Source organism: Ahaetulla prasina, chromosome 3 (assembly GCF_028640845.1).
Source record: "Ahaetulla prasina isolate Xishuangbanna chromosome 3, ASM2864084v1, whole genome shotgun sequence".
NCBI classification, from domain to species: Eukaryota; Metazoa; Chordata; class Lepidosauria; order Squamata; family Colubridae; genus Ahaetulla; species Ahaetulla prasina.
The window spans coordinates 214,426,690-214,450,807 of record NC_080541.1 but is presented as its reverse complement, the minus strand read 5'-3'; the positions used below and the strand labels follow the sequence as shown (position 1 = coordinate 214,450,807).

Genomic DNA, 24,118 nt, shown 5'->3' with positions numbered 1-24,118 from the left:
GTTTAGTTCTGGGCACTACAGTTTGAAAACAACTCTAGCAAGTTCATAGGATAACTACTGAGATGATGATGAGTCTCAAATTTAAGTTGGATGAGAAATGGTCGAGGGCCCTGCCTGTTTCACCTATAGAAGAGATGACAAAAGACTCAGCAAAAAAACTTTTGGCACAAAGGAGATAATGAGTTGGTACAAAAAGCTGAGGACTTTTCTCATCCAGGTATCATCTCTTATCCGTTCACTGAATGAAATGATCAGTGATGGTGCAATTGCAAATTCTGATTGGAGAGCTGACTTGTCAATCACTGGTTCCACTGGATCCAAAGCTTTCCTCCCCCCCCCTTTCTTTGTTGTGTTCAACTTCCTTGAAACCGAAAATTAGAATAGAAGAGGCAAGTGAAAATATCTTCCAGATTGTACCTCATGCTCCCCATCTCATAGGCTGAGTCTTACCTGCACTGGTGCATGTGTCTCTTTTTGAAGAATTTCTGAATGATTGTATATATATTGTACAGATTCTGGAGATATTGTGACTTCATATTGAGATAGCAGCTCATTATGATTTGGTCAACTCTGGTTTCAGTAAACAGTAATCCATAGGGATCTCTTCTGCCCAAAAGTTCTCCCAGTTAAAATGAATTATGGAAAAGGAAAGCAAGCTGTTCAATATGTATGAAACTGAAGCCCAAGACTTTAAGGATAATAGACCTTTGAAAAACTTTTCAGCATAATCATCCTCCCAATTTTAGGAGTGGGGATTACTCACGCGTATAAACTGCAACATATTTAAGAATAACATCTTGCATAATGCAAAAACCAGAATATTTTTAAGCATGCATAAACCAGACTCAGTGCATATATTAATAATTCACTCAGCAGTGCGTTGGAGAGAGACAGTGTTAGTCCTGTCGGGAATTTCACTGTGTGGCATGAGTTTACTGTGTGTTTTATTCTTTGCTCTGACATCATTTTTAATGCCTCAACTCAGGTTTGCACTACCTGTGATCGATCAGATGCTGTCACATGGTTATCTATCTAGGCTAGCTGTTTGTGATTGATGGATGGATGGATTGGTTGATTGATTATGTTCCTTCAGCTTGTTTTCAACTTTTAGCGACCCCATAGGCCAGGGGTCTCTAACCTTGGCAACTTGAAGACTTGTGGACTTCAAATCCCAGAATTCTGGGAGTTGAAATCCACAAGTCTTCAAGTTGCCAAGGTTGGAGTCCCCTGCCATAGGCCATTTTTCCCCCGTGATGATCTATCCTTAACCTGATTTTTTAGGTCTTCCAAAAGTGAGCTGCTTATGAGGTTAGTAATTTTTAGCTGGCTGCTATTTATGCCTCATGCATTATGTCTGCCTGAATGGATTAATGATTGTATAGGTCTGCATTTTCCATACCATGTTTTTATTCAGCTGCTCTTTGCATTTTGTCTGCAACTGGAGGACTTGTAATTCTCACGGAAGAAATTAGACATGTGCCTAACACTCTGTTTGCAACATTATATATTTTTGTCCATTGATTTTACTCTTGCAAGACGTACCTAAAAGTATTGATGGGAAGTGATCTGAAATCATTGGGTGAACAACTGCATTTAACAGATACCCATATACCCAAGCAGTTGTGGTTGTGCCTATTGTGGAAACTATCTTACATCAGGATTCAGATGTTCTATTTCAGGAGTGTGAAACTTGCGGCCTGTGGGCCAGATGTGTCACGTGCTGGCCATGTCCACCCCCATTTTAATGAAGGGGAAAAACTCACAATAGGTCACGTAATGACAATGTGACGATGCGAGTGTGACATCCTTGTTCTATTTTTTTTTTACTCATTTACTTCCAAAGCTCTTCTTTCTCCATTTAGGTAGGCTGTTGTGGAAACAAACAAATTGCAACCATTTCACACATACAGATATTCTGCATTTTAATCCTGTCCTTTTGAATAATAGTAGCCTAAAATAGGTCCTCACCCTTCAACTACCAAACTAGTTCAACTTCTCAGTTACCACAATAAAAATTGACCCAATGCCATCTATTTTTGCAGTCCTACACTTGAACCTTCCTTCGGGAAAACGGAAGCCACTAATATAAAACTTGCTTGAGGGAGAGAGAAGAAATCAAATTTTCCCATGTTCCTTTAAATTCCGATGCTAAATCTCATAAAACATGGAAGTTTGCGGAATTGTTTTCTGCAGTAAGTAATCATTTAATTAACAAAAAAAATGAACGGGAGTTCAAAAAAAAAGTGTTTTGTTAGACATTATATATATATATAAAAAAGAAAAGAAACAATATAGTAAATAACTTCGTAGAACATGAACTTAAGTGTTTTGTACAAACTAATCGTGATAAGTTCCCAATGTCTCGTCACCATGATAATACTGAATGATGGTGTGCGCCGTGTCCATTATGTCGGAGGCCTTGGAATGGTAGAGCCTGTACATGCACAACATCTCCTTTCTCAAGATATGCAGCAATTCAGTTTAAAACAAGTAGCAAAGGAATGCAGTCATTTCCTTTTGGATGAGTTCAATATTGTCAGTGAATTCTCCCACACCTTGAGGGTTGCGGCTCCAAGGTGACGGCCTTCATCGGATTAGATCGCTTTAAATATGAGCTACAGAGATAGAATCTGCAGTCTTTCCAGAATCTGAAACATCAGCTTCTCATAGACTGAACTTCAGAGAAAGGCCTTCATGTTTTCCCTGATGCGTGTTCAGTAGTGGATATCAAAAAAGTAGACAAATTCTTCGCAGAAGAAAATCTCTATGGCCTGTGGAATCTAGAAGTTAAAAGGAGAAGACATCAGTGACTATTGTTTAGAAGTTCTATCACAAAAAACAATTTCATGTAAGAAAAGGCAGTACACAAAGACCTAAGGATGAGTTAGTTCAGGGGTGTCAAACTCAAGGCCCAAAGGACAGATCTGGCTCGCGGGGTGCTTAGATCTGGCCTGCAGGGCCACCCTGGAAACAGCAAAGGACTGACCCTTGGCCAATGAAAATGGAGCTTGGGAGGGCCAAACTCTGTTTTCGCTACCAGAGGATTGCAGGAGGCAGTCGCAGCTGAAAACAGCTTGGGAGCCTGTTTTCACTGGCAAAGTGCTTGGGTCACCACAGGCACCCCCAACATGAGTGATGTTGAGCTGGCCACACCCATCTTAGCCACACCCACTTCAGCTCCCCAGCCCAAGGTCAAACACAACCCCGATGTGGCCCTCAGTGAAATTGAGTTTTACATCCTGAGTTAGTTACCTACCTAAATACCAGGGGTGAAATGCTACTGGTTCACTCGAACTGGTAGCAGTGGCAGCACATGGTTTGGTGAAACAGTAGTGGCAGCAGTGTGAGGCTCCGCCCATCCGCCTGGACGTCATTACTTCCTGGTTTTAACTAGGAAGCAACCTGTTTTTGACCCTCTGCGCATGCACAGAAGGCTTTGCACATGCGCAGGGGGTCTAAAATCGGTCATGACAATGGTGCGTGCACGCACTTTCGAATTGGTAGGGAAGGTAAGTAGATTTGGCCCCTGATGAATACCCACCTATTGGTAGTCAAATCAAAATGTTTATCTTCAAAATTTTAAAGTTAAGGAGGAGCCCTTACATTTCTACTGAATTTTGATTTTGGTGATACTTGATAACAGTTTAAGAATTAAATGGCTTCTGTCCAAAGAAATGCCACTAATTTTAGCTGAGTGCCTTAAAGTTAAATGTTTCACCTGAGCTGAAATCTCTAAATTCCTTTCGCTTTTCAGTTTAGACTGGACTTTGGTAGCAATTCTGACTGTGATTATTGCCAATCTTCCTATGCCAAGCAAACAGTACATAGCATCCGAAGAATTTCAAGACATTCTTTGATCAATTTTGCTCAGGTGAGGAAATTGATCAGTAGATTATATTCACAAATTGGTTAAAATCAAAAAATCTATGAACATGTTTCAAGAGAATAATTACTGGAGCTACTTTTTGTAATTCTCACTGCTGAACGTCATCATATTTATGGGCCTGATCTGAAATCTTAGCAAGCAGCTAGATTTCCTCCACTTTTTTTTTTAATTTCCCCCATAGGCAAATCGATATAGACTACTAAATTAGCATTTCTGTGTACACCATAAGTTATCTTTTGTTTAAAAATGCTCTGTGCTCACTCAAATTATGCTGAATGTTTACTGAATTTGTTGTTGATCCTGTTCTTTGCCTAACAGCAATGTATTTTTTATTATTTGACCAACCTGAATGCTTATGCTTAGAGAATTACCAAGTAAATTGATGGTTAGTTTGGGATAAAAAGCAGATCAGTTTCATTTCAACCACCTTGGACACCTCAGCAACTCACAAATTAAGGCTAACATGCATCCCCAGCATAATGTTGAAGGATCCAAACTGGACCGGGGCACCAGTCTTCTGAGCTTTCATATTTGTGCTGGAGCCAATCTCCAGAGAACTTTCTTAACCAGAAGGTGAGAATGTGAAATACTCTCAAATTCTGGTGAGAGAGATGACCCTTGAGGATGGGCTGCAGCACAAGTTCAAAAGGCAACCTCTGGTCCTGTTGACTGACCCAGATTGAACCCTAGCAACTGTTCCAAGTTCTGGAAGAGTGCTGCAGTAGAGTAGAACATTCTGCAGGTTTTGTAGATAGAAATAGATGAGAGGGGGAGAGAGAGACAGAGAGATATTGGTAGGTAGATAGATTAGGTAGGTAGATAGATATTGATAGATAGGTAGATAGAGATGATAGCTAGATGATAAATATATAGAGATTAGATAGACAGACTGATATTCAATGGATGAATACATATTATCTGGGCAACTGACCTTGTCAAATGCTTGCTTGATGCATGCACCTCCATTTCATTACTTTTGTATTCATTTAGCTCTTTACGAATGGCTGCCTGGAAAATTCAAACAGAAACAAGGTGAATTACCGTAATCTTTTAAAACTGGTAAGAAAAGGCACAGCTTAAAATTTAACTGAAATGACATCTTATCCTTCTCAATAAAGAATCATAAGCCCTTCCAATTGAACAGTTCATTGAAGTCTCATCCACATCCCTGTCAGTGGGTGGCAACATAAGTGGAGGCGTCCATGAAATAGCTCCTTAATAGGTTCTGTTTTTCCACCATACTGAACAAATCAAATTGTGGGACTGCCATGTGTGAACAGGTAAAGGGCAATCAGCAGGACTTTACTTCTAGCCCAAAGTAGTTGGGTGCTGGCTGGAGAATTCCTGGAGTTGAAGTCTGCACATCTTCAAGTTGCCAAAGTTGAGAAAAATTGTATCTAAACTTTATTGTTCAAAAACAAAACATCAGGGATTGACAGCCCCACTTGTGGCTAGGAGACTCTCAAAAATGATCACTCCCTGATTATCTAAGGCATGGTCTAAGTCGAGAGGCCATATAAATATTCTTAATAAACCATAATAAATAAGTGAATTACAACATCATACCTTATCATGCTAAATAAAGATCAATATGTCTCTTTTTGGATCTACCTCCAGCTTGATGGCACATGGCCAAAATGTGCAAATATATTCTCAATTGACCCATCGTACTATTCTTATATGAGCAGCTTTGCTGCAGTGATTTTTCATTTTAGCACATAGAAGGAAAATCTATTTCAAAGATTCATTTCTCAATGTAAGCAAGGTATCTGGCAAAACCTTAAATGGAAATATAAACTGTCATGAAGCACCACCTACTCAAAACTACTGGAGAAAACAATAAGGCACAGGAAACACTGAATCTCTACCCCCCTAAGTGGGGAGAGGCATTCAGTGGTATCATAGTAGAGTACTTTATTCTTTGTTTCCTCTGATGGAAAAACTTTCTAATCATTTAGAAAATTATTTGTTGATATGTGTGGCTGTAAACACTTTAGAAATAGTGCAGAGAACAGCAACAAAGATGATTAGAGATGAGGTTAAAACGAAGAACTGTTGCAGGAAATGGGTATGCATAGTTCAATAAAAATGACTAGGGCTCACAGAATAGTAGTGTTCCAATATTTGATTGGCTGCCCCAAAGAAGAGGAGGTCAACCTATTTTGTAAAGCACCTGAATGCAGAATAGCAATAGCACTTATGGCTAATATACTGCTTCACAATGCTTTTACAGCCTTCTGTAAGTGGTTTACAGAGTCAGACTATTGCCCCCAACAATCTGGGTCCTCATTTTACCCACCTCAGAAGGATGGAAGGCTGAGTCAACCTTGAGCCTGGTGAGATTTGAACTGCCAAATTGCAGGCAGCTGGCAGGCAGCAGAAGTAGCGTGCAGTACTGCATTCTAACCATTGCGTCACCACGGCTCATAAGCAGTGGATAGAAACTAGTGGATGGATAAGAAGCAATGGATGGCAACTAATCAAGGAAAGAACCAACCTAGGATAATTTTTTTGACAGTGAGAACAATTAAAGAGGGTGCGCAATTTGGGCGTTCTCCTGGATGGACGGCTGTCTTTTGAAGACCATTTGACGGCCGTCTCCAGGAGAGCCTTTTACCAGGTTCGCCTGGTTCGCCAGTTGAGCCCCTTTCTAGACCGGGATGCCTTGTGCACGGTCACTCATGCTCTCGTGACATCTCGGTTGGACTACTGCAATGCTCTCTACATGGGGCTCCCCTTGAGGAGCACCCGGAGACTCCAGGTAGTTCAGAATGCAGCTGCGCGGGTGATAGAGGGAGCCCCTCGTGGCTCCCATGTAACACCTCTCCTGCGCAGACTGCACTGGCTGCCTGTGGTTTTCCGGGTGCGCTTCAAGGTTTTGGTAATGATCTTCAAAGCGCTCCATGGCATAGGGCCGGGTTACTTACGGGACCGTCTGCTGCCACCGAATGCCTCCCACCGACCCGTGCGCTCTCACAGAGAGGGACTCCTCAGGGTGCCGTCGGCCAGGCAGTGCCGACTGGCAACGCCCAGAGGAAGGGCCTTTTCTGTGGGGGCTCCCACCCTCTGGAACAAGGTTCCCCCAGGACTTCGTCAACTTCCTGACCTTCGGACCTTCCGCCGCGAGCTTAAGACACATCTATTCATTTGCGCAGGACTGGACTAGGGTTTTAAATTTTTAAATGACTAAATTTTAACTTTGGTTTTAAATTGGGTTTTATTATTTATATCTTATTTTAAATATTTGGCCTTTATAATAAGTTTTTTAGATGAATGTTTTATTTTGTATATTTGTGTGTTTTTATATGGCTGTACACCGCCCTGAGTCCTTAGGGAGATAGGGCGGTATAGAAATACAAACAAATAAATAAACAAATAAACAAATAAATAAATAAATAAATAAATAAATAAATAAATAAATAAATAAATAAATAAATAAATAAATAATAAATAAAATTAGTCAATGGAAAAACTTGCCTCCAGAAGTTGTGAACATTCCAACACTGGAGGATTTGAAGAAGAGATTGGACAACCATTTGTCTGAAATGGTATAGGGGGCTGGACTAGAAGACCTCCAAAGTCCCTTCCATCTCTGTTAATCTGTTGATACCAGTCCCACTGTAGAACCAGCAACCCAAATTGGATGTATTGAAGTAGAGGCCATACAAGCTTCCATTGGGGATGTTTTCCTTTGGATGTATGTTCGGAGCTGGGAGGTTGCACCCAAGGAACTAAATAGCTTCTTACAACTTAATATTTCTGTGGCTTTGGTTTAATCTGCAGGTAGTCCTTGACTTCCAACTGCTCACGTAGTGACCATTTGAGGTTACAATGGTCCAGCCCCAAAGGTACTTACGATCCGGTTCTGAAGTTATGACAGCTCCCCCACCCTAGTCACATGATTGCATTTGGATGCTTGTCAACCGGCTCACATTTACGGCCGTTTGCAGCATCCCATGATCATGCAACTACGATTTACAGTTTTTGTAAAAGAGATCCTTAGATTGGGTCAGTCCCATGATGATCTGCTTTGTAACTATGATGACTTACGACTGTCATGGGGAGGTTCTATCACAGTCGTAGGTCGAGGACTACCTGTATAATCTGGCATGAAAGAGAAGGATGGCACATTACACCTTTGGCAGGCATATCGCCATAAAAAACCGAAACACTTCAGTACCTTGTCTGCTGCTGAAAGCCTGGTCCATGGCTTGTCTGCTCGTCGGTCGTAATCCTGTGCTTTTGCCACCTCCACATAATCGCTGAATCGGATGAGGATTTTTCTGTCTCTTAATTCATCAACCGTAGGTCGTTGATTAAGCTTTGGGAGGAAAAATTCATGCAATGTGAAAACTGTAAAGAGACTTGGGTGGAGAATATTCACAGAAATGCCTACAATTCCTTTCTTTGGATCACATATAGGAATGTAAGAAGGTTGATGCACTTGTTCATTCATGATCAAAATGTAGATGCTCCTTGGGCTACCTTACAATTACTCTTGTAATAGGAATAGCACTTAGATTTATATACCACTCCACAGTGCTTTATAGCCCTCTCTAAGCGGTTTACAGAGTTGGCATATGGCCCCCAACAATCTGGCTCCTCATTTTACCCACCTCGGAAGGATGGAAGACTGAATTAACTTTGAGCCAGTCCGGATCGAACTGCTGGCAGTCGGCAGAATTAGTGCTGCAATACTGCATTCTAACCACTTTGCCACCACGGCTCAGTTGTAAACTCTGGGTCTCCTAAGAAACTTCTTTTCCTTTTTAATGTTGCATTTAGTACCTTGAAAACGTATCTACTTCTGACAGGCCCCTTCTTTATATATTATACTAGGTGCATAATTTCTCAAGTTAGAGATGAGTTCCCAGAAGGCACACCTCAACATATATTTTGAAATGCAATCTAGGAAAACTATAAACAGGAAAAACCTATACTTCCAACTTACATCAGGTTGACCATTAGGTCACACAGAATACCCGACCAGATGGACTAATCTCACAAAACATTTCTTACGCTCTGATGGACTGGCATTCAAAAACATGCCATGCATTGTCATTCTATAACTTTGTGTTGGGAATGTGCCCATCCCCATTTCAGCATGTGCGGGTGGCGCTCTGGGTGCCATTTCTATGATAAATGTGGCTATAGGAGGTTAGGTGATGTCATTTTTATAGATCCGTGTTATCATCTTTCTTGCGTCTAACGTGCATGCCAGTGTGTTCTTGGCCCTAGATGGCAAAACATGCCATGAAACTCTGCGGTAGAAAAGCTCTGAATACCTGTAGGAGCTAGACATGCCAAAAATTGTTTACAGCTATCTTCAATGTTCTTACAATCTTTCCCCCTTTCTTCTGCCAGCTTGTTCACTCAGCTCCTGGCAGCAGTGAGAGAAAATGAGTGCTTGGAGCTAAGACCAGGCACATCTTTGGAGGGATCCTTCATTACCATGAAGGTTCATTCAAAAAGTCCCTCACAGTTGGGTTTGCAGGTCAAGAAGGAAGACCCTTCCTTTGTAAGCATGAAGTAAGCCTGTTGCTCCACGTTTGCTTTGAAAACCATCTCAATCTTTTCTGAGGAAACATTGCAGGAAAAAGACAACTTGGTCTAGGGGTTAAAGCACCAAGCTAGAAAGCTGCTGGGTGACTTTGGGCTAGTCATTCTCTTTTAGCCCAATTGACCTCACAGAGTTGTGGGGAAAATAGGAGGAGGAAGGAGCATTGTGTGTGTTCGCTGCCTTGAGTTATTTGTAAAAATAATAAAGGCAAGAAATAGATAGATAGATAGATAGATAGATAGATAGATAGATAGATAGATAGATAGACAGACAGACAGACAGACAGACAGACAGACAGACAGACAGACAGACAGACAGACATGGTGGGTGGGTGGATGGATAGATAATAGACAGGATGGATGGATGGATAGATAGATAGATAGATAGATAGATAGATAGATAGATAGATAGATAGATAGATAGATAGATAGATAGATAGATAGATATGGATAGGTAGGTAGAGATGGATAGATAGGTAGAGAGATGGATGGATAGATGATAGATAGTAGGTAGGTAGGTAAATATAGATGGATAGGTAGGGAGAGAGAGATGGATAGATGGTAGGTAGGTGGATGGTTAGATAGATGATAGACAGACAGACATGGTGGGTGGATGGATAGATAATAGACATGATGGATGGATAGATAGATAGATAGATAGATAGATAGATAGATAGATAGATAGATAGATAGATAGATAGATATGGATAGGTAGGTAGAGATGGATAGATAGGTAGAGAGATGAATGGATAGATGATAGATAGATGGTAGGTAGGTAGGTAAATATAGAAGGATAGGTAGGGAGAGAGAGATGGATAGATGGTAGGTAGGTGGATGGATGGATGGATAGATAGATAGATAGATTGATTGATTTCAAGGTAATGAAACTGAGTTGCCTTCCCTTCATGGCGCACTTCTGTTTGTCATTCCTCTTGCTGGAATCTGTACAGGTAGTCCTCGACTTACAACAGTTTGTTTAGTGACCATTCAACGTTACAATGGCGTTGAAAAAAATGACTTATGACTATTTTTCACACACCCATTGCAGCATCCCTGTGGTCACACGATCAAAATCCAGACACTTGACAACTGACCCATGACGGTTGCAGTGTCCCGGGGTCATGTGATTAATTTTTGCAGTCTTCTGATGAGCAAAATCAATGGGGAAAGCCAGATTCACTTAACAACCGTGTTACTAACTTAACCCCTGAAGGGATTCACTTAATAACTGTGGCAAGAAAGGTCATAAAATGAGGCAAAATACACTCAACAAAAGTTTCACTTAACAACAGAAATTTTGGGGCTCAATTGTGGTTGTAAGTCGAGGACTACCTATACTGCCCGCTACTTTACTAAAGGACTACAGGTAATCCTTGATTTATGACTATAACTGAGATGCAATTAGGATTGTAAATTGGGTAAATTGGATTAAGAAGGTCATCACATGACCACATCCAATCTGACAACCGTTCTTGCAGCAGTTGTTAAGCAAACGGCATGGTCATTAAGCAAATGCTATGGTTGTTAAGCAAACTCTTTGTTCCCCATGGGTGTTTTTTTACTGGAAACCAGCAAATGTATTTAAGTAAGTGCCGGTTTTTGGCAAAAATATAAATCATGACCACGGCAGCCATAAATGCAGGCTGGTTGCTAAGTGCTCAAAATACAATCCTAACCACAGGGTAGCTCCCACCATAGGAGATTCGAATCCAAGTAAGTACTTTTTCAGGGTTCATAGAAACAGAATAGGGCAGGAAGGGACCTTGGAGGTCTTCTAGTCCAACCCCCGCCCGAAATGGTTGCTAAGCAACCAGTCATAAATTGAGGACTACCTATATACAGATATTCTCTCCCTTAAGGGGAGTAATAAATAGAGCAACTAATGGGTTGCTAGGCACTTCCTGATAACCAGCAGCTTTGCTGGTTGCAATAATTTCCTATAATCAAACAGACAATAACTGTGAAATTCCCTGCGAACAAGACCAGTACAAGAATGGATGCCCAAGAACAAAGAAACACACAATGTACATTCGTTGGCAGGTGAGATAGTACTACTTTCCACTCATTCAGTCACTCAACCTCTGGGAGTGTTTGAAAATCCTACATGAGAAACTTTGATGAAATGACAGAAAATTTCATCCTCATCTATACAGTACTTTTCTATTCATAGAGTCTGAAGGTACATTGATGAGAGAAACTTGTAGGAGCTTTTGCAATGTATTTTTAATACCAGACTATATTTAGAACTTCCACAAAAGATTTGTGCATTCTCTTGGGGAACGAATGACCGAACAAATGAATCCCTTTCTGAGAATTTTCCTTAGGCAGCACTTCTTGTTACTGGCATAGAGAGATGTAATGTGGCCGATTATCAGAAACTTTTGGGTCAGCAGTAATTCCAATTGCTTCTATTAGGACCTTGTCCCTTCTAAATAAATACCTAGTCCCATTTTTAACTGTGTGTGTTGAGATTTTGGTGGGAGGAATTGTGATACATTCAGCATATCTTCTAACTGAATCTCAAATCCAAGTTGATGAGACATAATCCCTGCGTGATTTTCATAAAATCACAGAACTGATAGATTTATGAGATAACCTTACAGGTCATTTAGTCCAGTTCAGAGTAATCATTCATCAAATGGTTCCTGACAAATAATCATCCAGCTCTATTTGAAAACTTAAGGAGAGATGGAATCAACCATTAGCTCCAGCTAAACCATTCTGCTGCTTAGAATTCTTACAATCAGGACTTTCCTCTTGCTATTCAACATGAATCTGATTTTCTTTCATTTCAACCCATTGATTCTTGTCTAGCAAGAACTCCCTCTTACATAGCCTTTTACATGCATCTTAGCCATCTAATTTGCAAAGCTAAACACACCTAACTCTTCGTAAGGTTTGGTTTCCAGTTTCCTTAGTATGATGGTAGGTCTCCTCTGAACTAACTCCATATCCCCCCCCCCGTAATGCCACAACTGCATTCCAACATTCCAAGTGTTGTGTAGGGGTAGAGTAGAGAGTATTGCGACACTATTCCCTCCTGTGCTTTGAATGCAATGCATCTATTCGTGTAGACTAAGACTGCATTGGCTTTTTTAGCTGCTGCATCACACTGCTTTCTCGTATTTAGATGATGATCCAATACATTTCCAAGAACCTTCTCATGCACTCTTTTGCCCAGCCAGGTCTCCTTTATCGATGTGTTTCATTTTGCTTACCCAGACAACAATACACTTGCTCTGGTTTGGCTCAATTACCAAGCCTGCCAAGAAAAGTTTGAATTTGTCCTCCGAGGTATTAGCCAACTCACACATTCCTTATTAAGCTAAATGTAAATGGTAAATCACTGTCCAGCAAAGGGTAGGACTTAATGATGCTTATTCTTGGACTGTATCCAAAATATCGGTATAATTCTCTCAAAGGTGTTATCAAGAGGTGAGAAAAAGTTGCAGGACAAACCCCCCCCCTCCCCAAAGCATCGTCCCACTGCTAGTCAACGGATTCAATTAGCTCAGATAGCACTGGTGAGCAAATCCGTCTGGCTTGCAGCACAGCATCACGGTAACTATGTGTTTAAATATTTGGTCGAGACGGAGAAGATGTAGAGGGATCTTACCTTTCTCGTCAGCCTCTGCTTGATCTCTCTCCTTTCCTCTTGTTCCGTTTGATCATTCCTTTCTGCAGAAAATATGAAGAGAGAGATGACTTTCCTCATCAAGACCAACTTTTGCTGCCCCTGTCTTTTTTTTTTTTTTCTTTTCACCACCAGCGTTTTACACGGCTCAGTTGGTTTGGTATTCTGCCAGGAGCATCCCACACTCCTTTAAGCGTGAGGGTTTTCGCGGATGCCAGTGTCAGCTCTCCTCGCTGGTGGCCAATTAAACCGGACTTCAACAAATGTGGATCAGCCAACCCCGTTCCTCCATCAGGACAATGAGGAGTGTTTTCAGAGGGAAAATCGATAGACTTTTAGAAGTCTAAATGATCGTTTTGTGATGCCACATCTCTCTCTGAGTCATCCGTGCTGCCCTTACAAGCTGGAACATTGTAGAGAAGCTGCTTCAGGGAACACACGTTCCTTGTACATTTACTCGGCTAGGCTCCTGTAATTTTGTTGATTAATTTATAACAATAGCCAGCAATCTACGCCCACGCATTCCTTTGCCTTCTAATATTCTGATGATGCCAATCTTATTATAGATTCTTCCTACATTTGGCAGAGAGGGCGGGGGAAGAAGGGATTCCTTGTCTATAAATGAAATTGTGTCTTAAAGAGATACTCTCTGTTAAATCCCTACCCTTTTTATACACGGAAACTGTTAGTATTCAAGCTTGATCATTTTCACACAGTGAGGCTAAAAATAAGCACGGCTGCAGCTGCTGGAACGCTACGTGAAATATATCCTTAGTCTTCAGATATGAGTTCATGGATTCTCTCTATCAAGGGCTGCCTGTTGCTAAATTAAGCTATGCACGTGTGACCTGGAAAAAAAATGCAGGTTTTTAAAACCATTTTAGAAGAAGGAAGGAAGGAAGGAAGGAAGGAAGGAAGGAAGGAAGGAAGGAAGGAAAGGAAGGAAGGAAGGAAGGAAGGAAGGAAGGAAGGAAGGAAGGAAGGAAGGGGAAGGGGAAAGAAAGGAAAGAAGGGGAATATAAGGAGGGGAAAGGAGGAAGGAGGAAGGAAGGAAGGGAGGGATGGAGGAGGGGAAGGAAAAGGAGGAAGGAAGGAAGGGAAGGAAAAGGAAAGGGAATACAAGGAGGGGAAGCAAAGGAAGGAAGGAAGGGAATATAGGAAGGGGAAAGAAAGGAAAGAAGGGGAATATAAGGAGTGGGGAAAGGAGGAAGGGAGGAAGGAAGGAAGGGAAGGATGGAGGGGAAGGAAGGAAGGAAGGAATACAGGAAGGGGAAGGAAAGGAAGGGGAATACAAAGAGGGGAAGGAAAGGAAGGAAGGGAATATAGGAAGGGGAAGAAAGGAAAAGGGGAATATAAGGAGAGGGGAAAGGAGGGAAGGGAGGAAGGAAGGAAGGAAGGAAGGAAGGAAGGGGACTATAGGGAGGGAGAAGGAAAAGGGAGAAAGGAAGGAAGGGGAATACAAGGAGGGGGGAAGGAAAGGAAGGAAGAAGGGGGAATATAGGAAGCGGGGAAAGAAAGGAAGGGGAATATAAGGAGGGGGGAGGGAAGGAAGGAAGGAAGGGGAATATAAGGAGGGGGGAAGGAAAAGGAGGAAGGAAGGAAGGATTGTGGAACAAATCTGCATTGCACATTGTCACACCAGTCCACTAGAGGGCATTTTCTACATTAAATCAAAAGCACAATTTCTGCATCCATCAATTGGTTAACAAGCATTAAAAAATAGTGCTTGAAGGAAGTCTGGGGGGGGGAGGAAGAGAAGGTATTTTTAGAGTCCAGATCTCTATATTTGCTCCCTCCCAAACTCTCAGAACAGAGGCAGCCACGTGGTGCTATTTATGGAAGGAAGGATAGTAGCTGCTTTCAGGCGCATCGTAACCGGAGAGAGACTGAAATCTTTGCAGACTTGACAATGAGCAGCCAAAGCTCAGCCTTGAATATGAATTAGAGGCTTCAGCAAAGATGTGGTTTCGGCTTAGGTAGCCTCAGCTATGTTTTTTAAAAAGCAGGAATACATGCCACCAGCGATGATAAAATGGAAGCAATGTATCTCCCGAGCATCTTGTTACCTACAAATTGCATTTGAGAAACAATAAAATTTCATTAATTAAAATAATTATTGAAATCAGATTGTATTTCTAAGAGATGTTTCAGGATGAACATGTAGCACTGGTAAACAGCTATTTACAGCTGCCTCCTTGTTTTCCAAGATCACGTGGCAGCTGCAAAGGCCAAGAACATCGTCCAAGGAAAAGAGGTAGCTGCTTTGAAGAGTTCTAGATGCTACAACTTTTGCTCCGGCATTCATTAAAGCACCTTTCTGGATATGACTTGCTATGCATTTTTCTTTGTTAGATGTATATTCTGCACTTTGTTCAAGAGCTTAAGGCAATGAAATAGCCTTTTTAGCCTCATTTGACGGCCGTCTCCAGGAGAGCTTTTCACCAGGTTCGCCTGGTTCGCCAGTTGCGCCCCTTTCTAGACCGGGATGCCTTATGCACGGTCACTCATGCTCTCGTGACATCTCGTCTGGACTACTGCAATGCTCTCTACATGGGGCTCCCCTTGAGGAGCACCTGGAGACTCCAGGTAGTTCAGAATGCGGCTGCGCGGGTGATAGAGGGAGCCCCTCGTGGCTCCCATGTAACACCTCTCCTGTGCAGACTGCACTGGCTGCCTGTGGTTTTCCGGGTGCGCTTCAAGGTTTTGGTAATGATCTTTAAAGCGCTCCATGGCATAGGGCCGGGTTACTTACGGGACTGTCTGCTGCCTCCGAATGCCTCCCACCGGCCCGTGCGCTCTCACAGGGAGGGACTCCTCAGGGTGCCGTCAGCTAGGCAGTGCCGACTGGCGACGCCCAGGAGAAGGGCCTTTTCTGTGGGGGCTCCCACCCTCTGGAACGAGCTTCCCCCAGGACTTCGCCAACTTCCTGACCTTCGGACCTTCCGCCGCGAGCTTAAGACACATCTATTTATTTGCGCAGGACTGGACTAGATTTTTAAATTTTAATTGTTTAAATTTTAGATTTGGTTTTAAATTGGGTTTTATTATTTATATGTCTATTTTAAATATTTGGCCTATTTAATAAGTTTTTTAGATTAATGTTTTACTTTGTATATTTATGTTGTTTTTATATGGCTGTACACCGCCCTGAGTCCCTAGGGAGATAGGGCGGTATAAAAATATGAATGAATAAATAAATAAATAAATAAATAAATTTTAAAAAGGTTTTTTATAGGTTTTGCTCAGGGAGCAGAGGGAGCTTCCGTGACTGAGGGTAGATTTCAACTAGGATCTCCCAGTTGCTCTTGAATGCGATAGCTGCACAGACCTAATAATTAAATTCTAATTTAGCCGGAACTGCTGGTTACGAACAGAAGGAGGAGGGAGCGAGGGGGATAGCATAGGAATGGAAATCCCTACCTCAGCTGTTATGGAAAAACTGTCAAGGAAGCAGTCTTAATTTTGCATAATAGGAATATTCATGAGCGTCCTGAAATAAGTACCAATCCCAGATGTGTATGAGCTGGTTGAAAATGTTGAGGAAACTAATATATACACCCCTTTTAGGACTTCCAAGGTCCAGTGTCTACACAAACACAACAAGTGGGTACTGCCCCAAAGTCCTCCCCCAAATTGCTAGCAACTTGTAATGTTTTATGAGGTGGAATAGATGATTAAAGATAGTCTAAATCAGGGTTTGCTGGCTGAGGAATTCTGGGAGTTGAAGTCCACAAGTCTTAAAGTTGCCGAGTTTGGACAGCCCTGGTCTAAATCAAATGTAACCTATGAGAAGGAGAAGCATGATCAAAGGCAGTCTAAATTGAATCTCATCTACACTTAATTTCATTTGCATCCTGAACCCGTCCATTCCACCCTGTATTGTTTGATCATCTTGTGGTGGTGCAGTGGTTAGAATGCAGTATTGCAGGCTAACTCTGCATTCCCACAGTCAGGAGTTCGATCCTGACCCAGCTCAAGGTTGACTCAGCCTTCCATCCTTCCGAGTTGGGTAAAATGCGGATCCAGATTGTTGGGAGAAATATGCTGACTTTGTAAACCGCTTAGAGAGGGCTGTAAAGCACTAGGAAGTGATATATAAGTCTAAGGGTGATTGCTATTGCTATTGGACAGCATTCTGACCAATAAAGAGACACGAAGAGGCTTCGTGTCCATTCAAAAGAAAATTAGGTCATCTCTTTTTCATACCTGGTTCATACATTAGTGGTGTTTCCCTGAATTAATATCCATTTGGTTTCAGAAGCATATAAATAATAGGCTTGTAGTACTTTGCATCCGATATTTTAAAGGTGCTTCAGGGCATGCAGGAGTCACAGGTAGCATCTGCTTAGCTTTCTTAAAATGCTCATGTCTTTTCCAAAGATTGCAAAGATGCAGGTGCTTTAAGGCCAAGCAGGTGTCACCTATACAGTATGTTCTTGTGTGCTTCGTGGCACTTTGGGAGAATCAGATCCAAAGGGCTGCACTGCCATAGTAAATGCTTTTAATAATGGCTTTAGCAAATCCAGCAGGTTTCCATGGCACCATATAACGCCACCAGCGTTATAAAGTGTGTTGCTTATGTGAGATTAGTCCACTATGCATCCATCCCATATGATCTGATCTGGATGACATTTTCTCCCCAGGGAAGAAGCCACCCCTCCTGCTTTAGGGGGTCTTCTTGCCCTTGGGTGATGGGCTGATCATTTGTTCTTCCCTGAAGACCCAATGTGACCAACTTGTGCCCCGTGTAAGAAGGATTTATAGTATCATAAAGTTACACCACTGCCAGGAAAATGAATAAGCCCCGTAATAGCAGTCTGCTCTTCCACCTATTAATAATTAAGTTTCTGGCTGCAGGCCTGTCATCTTAATGAGACAATTTCTTCGGCTCTGAAGTGCCAAATGCACGAGTGTTATTTACACCCTTTGCTCTCGACAAGGTTTCTAAATTAGCTTACAACACTGAAAGACTCAGTAAAAAGGAAGCCTGGTGGGACAGGACAACAAAACCAAACCACTCTCTCTTTCTTCCCAAAACCACCCTTGGGGTTTGTATGGTACCACTGCTATTGTGGACATCTCCCTGGCTAAAGTAGCTCGTACAATGACCATGGGGTTGTAAGAATTACCTTGGGAGATATGAGAAAGAGACACAGCCTAGACAAGACAAAACTGAACCCAGAGGAAGGACCAGGGGTGTGGGGGGGGGGTAGAAAAACATCTCAGAAGGCACCTTCCCTAATTCTTTGGAAAGTAAAAGCAAGGGAAGGGACAAGAGCTTTCATTCCGTTGTTGTTAACAATAAAGTTAGTGTTGGTATTTATGCATTTGGTTTTCTGCCTGCGCTACTTCGAAGGGCTGACCTATAGTGAGATGGAGGACACTCCCTCTAACGCAGGGGTCTCCAACCTTGGTCCCTTTAAGACTTGTGGACTTCAACTCCCAGAGTCCCTCAGCCAGCAAAGCTGGCTGAGGAACTCTGGGAGTTGAAGTCCACAAGTCTTAAAGGGACCAAGGTTGGAGACCCCTGCTCTAAAGGGGGATTCAGATTTGGAAAACCATCAGGTGGAACAATATTTGTCAATACTAGCAGTAATACACCTCCAGGAGGAGGAAGAGGAAGAGGAGGAGGAGAAAGAGGAAGAGGAAGAGGAAGAGGAAGAGGAAGAAGAAGAAGAAGAAGAAGAAGAAGAAGAAGAAGAAGAAGAAGAAGAAGAAGAAGAAGAAGAAGAAGAAGAAGAAGAAGAAGAAGAAGAAGAAGAAGAAGAAGAAGAAGAAGAAGAAGAAGGGGCCTTCTCAGGCCAGTATGACACAAAATGGGCATTCTCCTGTGGGGAGCATTAAGGCAAAAGGAGCTGAAAATGTTGGCTGGAACCAGGACTGGTGCGATCCTGGAAAAAGTTTGTGCTTTAGGGGCAGAACAAGGTAATATTTCAGGCCTGTTAGCTGGAGTAGGAGAAGGCGGGTCTCACAGTGACAAATGCTGGTTCAGCCCTAGTTAGCTTTCATTACGGTAAAGTTGCAGCAGTAAAAATAATTGTCAAATTTACCATAAGTATCCCCAAATCTCCCTCCCTCCTTCTCCCCCTCTCTCCCATATCTCTATTTATCATATTTATATGCCACCCATCTCAGAGAAATGTGATTGATTACAAACGATTTCTTGTAAACCTGAAAAGGCTCTTCGTGAGAGAAAAGCAGCACCAAGGTGCTTTGAACAGCACAGCTGGCGAGTCCAAAGGCTGAGAATCACTAAGCTAAACTATAAGCCTGAAGGTTATTTCAAGGGCCGCTGTGTGGCTCAGGCTGTAAGAAGCCTGTTATTAAAACACAGCTGCCTGCAATTACTGCAGGTTCTAGTCCCACCAGGCCCAAGGTTGACTCAGCCTTCCATCCTTTATAAGGTAGGTAAAATGAGGACCCAGATTGTTGGGGGGGCAATAAGTTGACTTTGTAAATATACAAATAGAATGAGACTATTGCCTTACACACTGTAAGCCGCCCTGAGTCTTCGGAGAAGGGCGGGATATAAATGTAAACAAAAAAAAAAAAAGATTTGGGGTTTGCCCGACTAGAACCATTGTCACTGACTAGAAAAGAAAGAAAAATAATGGAGGTGGGGAAATGACCCTGGCATAGGACGCTAGAAAAAGAAAGGTGTGTGTGTGGGGGGGGGGGATTTGAGGTTAACTTTGGATAACTTGGACATCACCTTCATTTAAACAAGACCATTTGATGCGGCGGATAAAATGATGAGTCGGCGCGGCATCCCTTTGTTGCTAGAAAGCTGCTATTTAATCCTATTTAATCCAATATATCGATCTGCATTTCAAGCTATGCAAAAGAGGGCGGTTGTGTGTGTGTGTTTGGTTTTTTTTTAGCTTTTGTGCATTAACCCCACCAGCTACTGCTTAGCAGTGGGAATCGCAAAGTCTTTTCTGCACCATTGCATGATCTGCAACTTTATTTATTTATTTATTTATTTATTTATTTATTTATTTATTTATTTATTTATTTATTTAGTCACACAGTATATATAAGCATAAGCATGAAATAACTATACAATATATAAGCATATATTTATTTATTTATTTATTTATTTATTTATTTATTTATTTATTTATTTATTTATTTATTTATTTATTTAATCGCATTTTTATACCACCCTATCTTCCCGGGGACTCAGGGCGGTTTACAGCCTAATAAAAACATACATATAAATACAAAATAAAACACCGATTAAAACACTTATTAAATAAGGCCGAATATTAAAAATTGCGATAAAATAATAAAACCCCATTAAAACCAAATTTAAAATTTAAAATTCTAGTCCAGTCCTGCGCAAATAAATAGATGTGTCTTAAGCTCACGGCGAAAGGTTCGAAGGTCAGGAAGTTGGCGAAGTCCTGGGGGAAGTTCGTTCCAGAGGGTGGGGGCCCCCACAGAAAAGGCCCTTCCCCTGGGTGTCGTCAGTCGGCACTGCCTGGCTGACGGCACCCTGAGGACTCCCTCCCTGTGAGAGCGCACGGGTCGGTGGGAGGCAATCGGTGGCAGCAGACGGTCCCGTAGGTAACCCGGCCCTATGCCATGGAGCGCTTTGAAGATAGTTACCAAAACCTTGAAGCGCACCCGAAAGGCCACAGGTAGCCAGTGCAGTCTGCGCAGGAGAGGTGTCACATGGGAGCCAAGAGGGGCTCCCTCTATCACCCGCGCAGCCACATTCTGGACCAACTGGAGCCTCCGGGTGCTCTTCAAGGGGAGCCCCATGTAGAGAGCATTGCAGTAATCCAGATATATGCTTATATAAGCATAAGTATGTAATAACTATATTAATTGGATATAATGAAAGGAAACAATAGGAATTTATTTATTTATTAAATAAATTATTAACTTATCTGTTAATAAATATTATTATTAACTTATAATAATAATAAGTTATTATTATAATATATTATTTTATATATAATATATTATTATAATTATTATTATAATAAGTTATTATTAACTGATCAATGAGAATAGCTTTGCATTGAAAGCAAGGGCTTCAAAACCCAGGCTGCCATTCTCCCTGCCGCCCTTTGAATCAGGCTGACAGGGGGTGGGGGGTGTTTCTGGTTTTTATTTATTTATTTATTGCCAACTAAACCAGTGATACTATTCTGAACAGTTGGGAAGCAGACCTGTGCAAGGAGGATTAAGTGGATAGGTGAGCTCAGTCCTGCCTGATGGATTGTTAATCATGCGGAATATAGTCAGAATAATTTTCACATCTATCTGCTGGAAAGGCTGGTGTCACTTCCGAGCACAGCCAGGAAAGCAATATGCTTGCTAGGAGTATATGCTGACGTGGCTGCTAATGGTCCTCATGTTTAAGATATAAAAAATGCTTTTGATATCAGCAAACCCAGAACATCCAACATGACTGAGTATATGTCACAGACATAAGCTTAAGCAACTCTATCAGACAGACATGTGATTTAAAACTCATTTATCATCCCATCTCTCTCTCTCTCTCTCTTTCTCTCTCTCTCTCTCTCATCTATCTATCATCTATCATCTATCTATATCTATCATCTCTCTCTCTCTCTCATCTCTCATCTATCTATGTTTCTCTCTCTCTTTATCATTTATCTATCTATCATCTATCTATCATCTATCTATATCTATCATCTATATCTATCTATCTATCTATCTATCTATCTATCTATCTATCTATCTATCTATCTATCATCTATCTATGTTTCTCTCTCCCTCTCCCTCTCTCATCTAACTATGTTTCTCTCTGTCTATCTATCATTTATCTATCATCTATCTATCTATATCTATCGATCTATTATCTATCTATCTTTATCATATCTATCTATCTATCTATCTATCTATCTATCTATCTATCTATCTATCTATCTATCTATAGCTATCATCTATCTATCTATCTATGTTTCTCTCCCTCCCTCCCTCCCTCCCTCCCTCCCTCTCTCTCTCTCTCTCTCTCCCCCCTATCTAGCTATCTGTCCATCCATCAATCCATCCATCCATCAATTCATCTTTGGTTTCTATCTTCTCCTTACCAGTATTTTTTCAGCTCAACTCCCATACATAGTACTGCATCAGAGTAGATTTTAGCCATGCTTAAAGAACAATCACTGCATGGCCACCTGTCCAATACCTTCCCTTCCCTGTCCAGAAATATATTTCACTCCCTGTACAGAAATATCTTCCAGAACAAATTCCTGGAAGTTAAAAAAACCCCTCAAAAAACCTATTTTATCCCTGTTCTAAAGGCACCTGATGAATGAAGATACCCCAACTTAACTTATCTGTAATTTCTGCAATTTGTTGTAGCCTTCTACTGCTTGTTCTAAGCCTGGCCAACCAGCTTATATGGACTATAGCAGGGGTCTCCAACAGGGGTAAAATCCTGCAGGTTCTGACAGGTTCTGGAGAACTGGTAGCAGAAATTTTGAGTAGTTCAGAGAACCGGCAAATATCACCTCTGGCTGGCAATATCCTTCCCCCAGGAGTGGGGAGGGAATGGGGATTTTGTAGTATCCTTCCCCTGGAGTGGGGTGGGAATGGAGATTTTGCAGTATCCTTCCCCTGCCACACCCACCAAGCCACGCCCACAGAACCGGTAGTAAAAAAAATTGGATTTCACCATTGGTCTCCAACCTTGGCAACTTTAAACTGGTGGACTTCAATTCCCAGAATTCTGCGAGTTGAAGTCTGCCAAGCTTAAAGTTGCCAAGGATGGAGACCCCTGGACTATAGATCCAAACAGATGCTGGAGATTTCTAGAGGAAGACTGAGGTTGGACCACTGCCGGATCTTAATTTACCAGTATGGAATATTAGTTCATCTCTAGGAAGTTGCAGAGGAATTGTCCACCCATATTTTGTTCCTGAGGAGGTCCCAGATATCGTTTTGCCTTGATCCTCCTTTGGTCCTGAGCCTGGTTGGAGACCCCTGAGTGAAATGCAGAAGAAGCTCTGCCCCATGCCACTTCTTTTGAGTGAATAGACTAAGTTTGCCTTATGAACAAAAACATGGACCATATCAAAATAAAGTAAGTAAAAAAAAAAACCTTTTCTCATAATTCAAGTGTTTTTCACCTGCTATCGTTATCACATAAGCAGCAGGACAAAACACTGACAGCTCAAACATTCATGGAGCAAATTTTGCATTGGCTTATGGAAAGGTAGCTATGGGCAACCATTACGGCTCCAAGACATTTGTGCACACAAATGCAGCCCATGACAAAAGCAAAACCTTGCTCTCTGATCGAAAATCATATTCCTGATTCAAGGAATTTACAGGAGATATTACCTATCGGCTTGCTGTCAAACCTAGTCCAGGCTTATGATAACCTATAGGCGGAAGCACTCCTCAGCCCTGCTTTTGTAGAGCTAACTTTTCGAACAGCTACAGTTACAGTAACAGAGTTGGAAGGGACCTTGGAGGTCATCTAGTCCAACCCCCTGCTCAGGCAGGAGACCCATACTAGGGTTTCAAACCGCCGAACTGCCAACCTTTCTGATCAACAAGCTTAGCCACCGAGCCACCTAGTCAAGCTTTCAACGTGCTTTCTTGATGTATAGGCATGGCCATCTGCTTGGTGGCACATCTGACACACAGAGATTGGGAGTTTCATTTGAAACACGGAAGTCAATTAAATCCATCAGGCGTTTTCCCACAGGAGTAGCAATTCCAGGGAAGCCCCAGTTGAGCAGCCACTGTAACTGATGTTGCAAAATGATCATCATCCAGGGTGGAGGATAGTCTCTCACTTTTGATTCTGCTCGTCTTGCTGTCAGTTCAGGCCAGGCCTCTGACTTCACTGCCTGTGTCCAGCTCATTATAAGAAGAGTACTGGATATGTGATAAAGGTTCTTTCTGGTTCTAGAGGGCCATCCCTTCACAGGAGGAGGCATCTACCAATGCTTTATCTTGCTGAAAGTGTGATAACAGTAATGGCACTTAGACTTATATACCGCTTCATAGTACTTTGCAGCCCTCTCTGCACGGTTTTACAGAGTCAGCCT

General features: G+C 41.8%; 1 protein-coding gene across 3 annotated transcripts in view; it reads right to left on the bottom strand.

Annotated features, from left to right (window-relative positions):
- Nucleotides 1–2,195: 2,195 nt before the first annotated feature.
- Nucleotides 2,196–24,118, bottom strand: part of PHACTR3 (phosphatase and actin regulator 3) — a 341,542-nt gene continuing 319,619 nt past the window's right edge. For all 3 annotated transcript variants that reach the window (XM_058174777.1, XM_058174780.1, XM_058174778.1), the window contains 4 exons: nucleotides 13,062–13,123; nucleotides 8,067–8,207; nucleotides 4,818–4,894; nucleotides 2,196–2,780 (listed from right to left, as the gene is read on the bottom strand). In XM_058174777.1, the coding sequence (XP_058030760.1) occupies nucleotides 2,765–2,780; nucleotides 4,818–4,894; nucleotides 8,067–8,207; nucleotides 13,062–13,123 (296 nt within the window). In that variant the 3' untranslated portion in view covers nucleotides 2,196–2,764. The remainder of the gene's footprint in view (nucleotides 2,781–4,817; nucleotides 4,895–8,066; nucleotides 8,208–13,061; nucleotides 13,124–24,118) is intronic.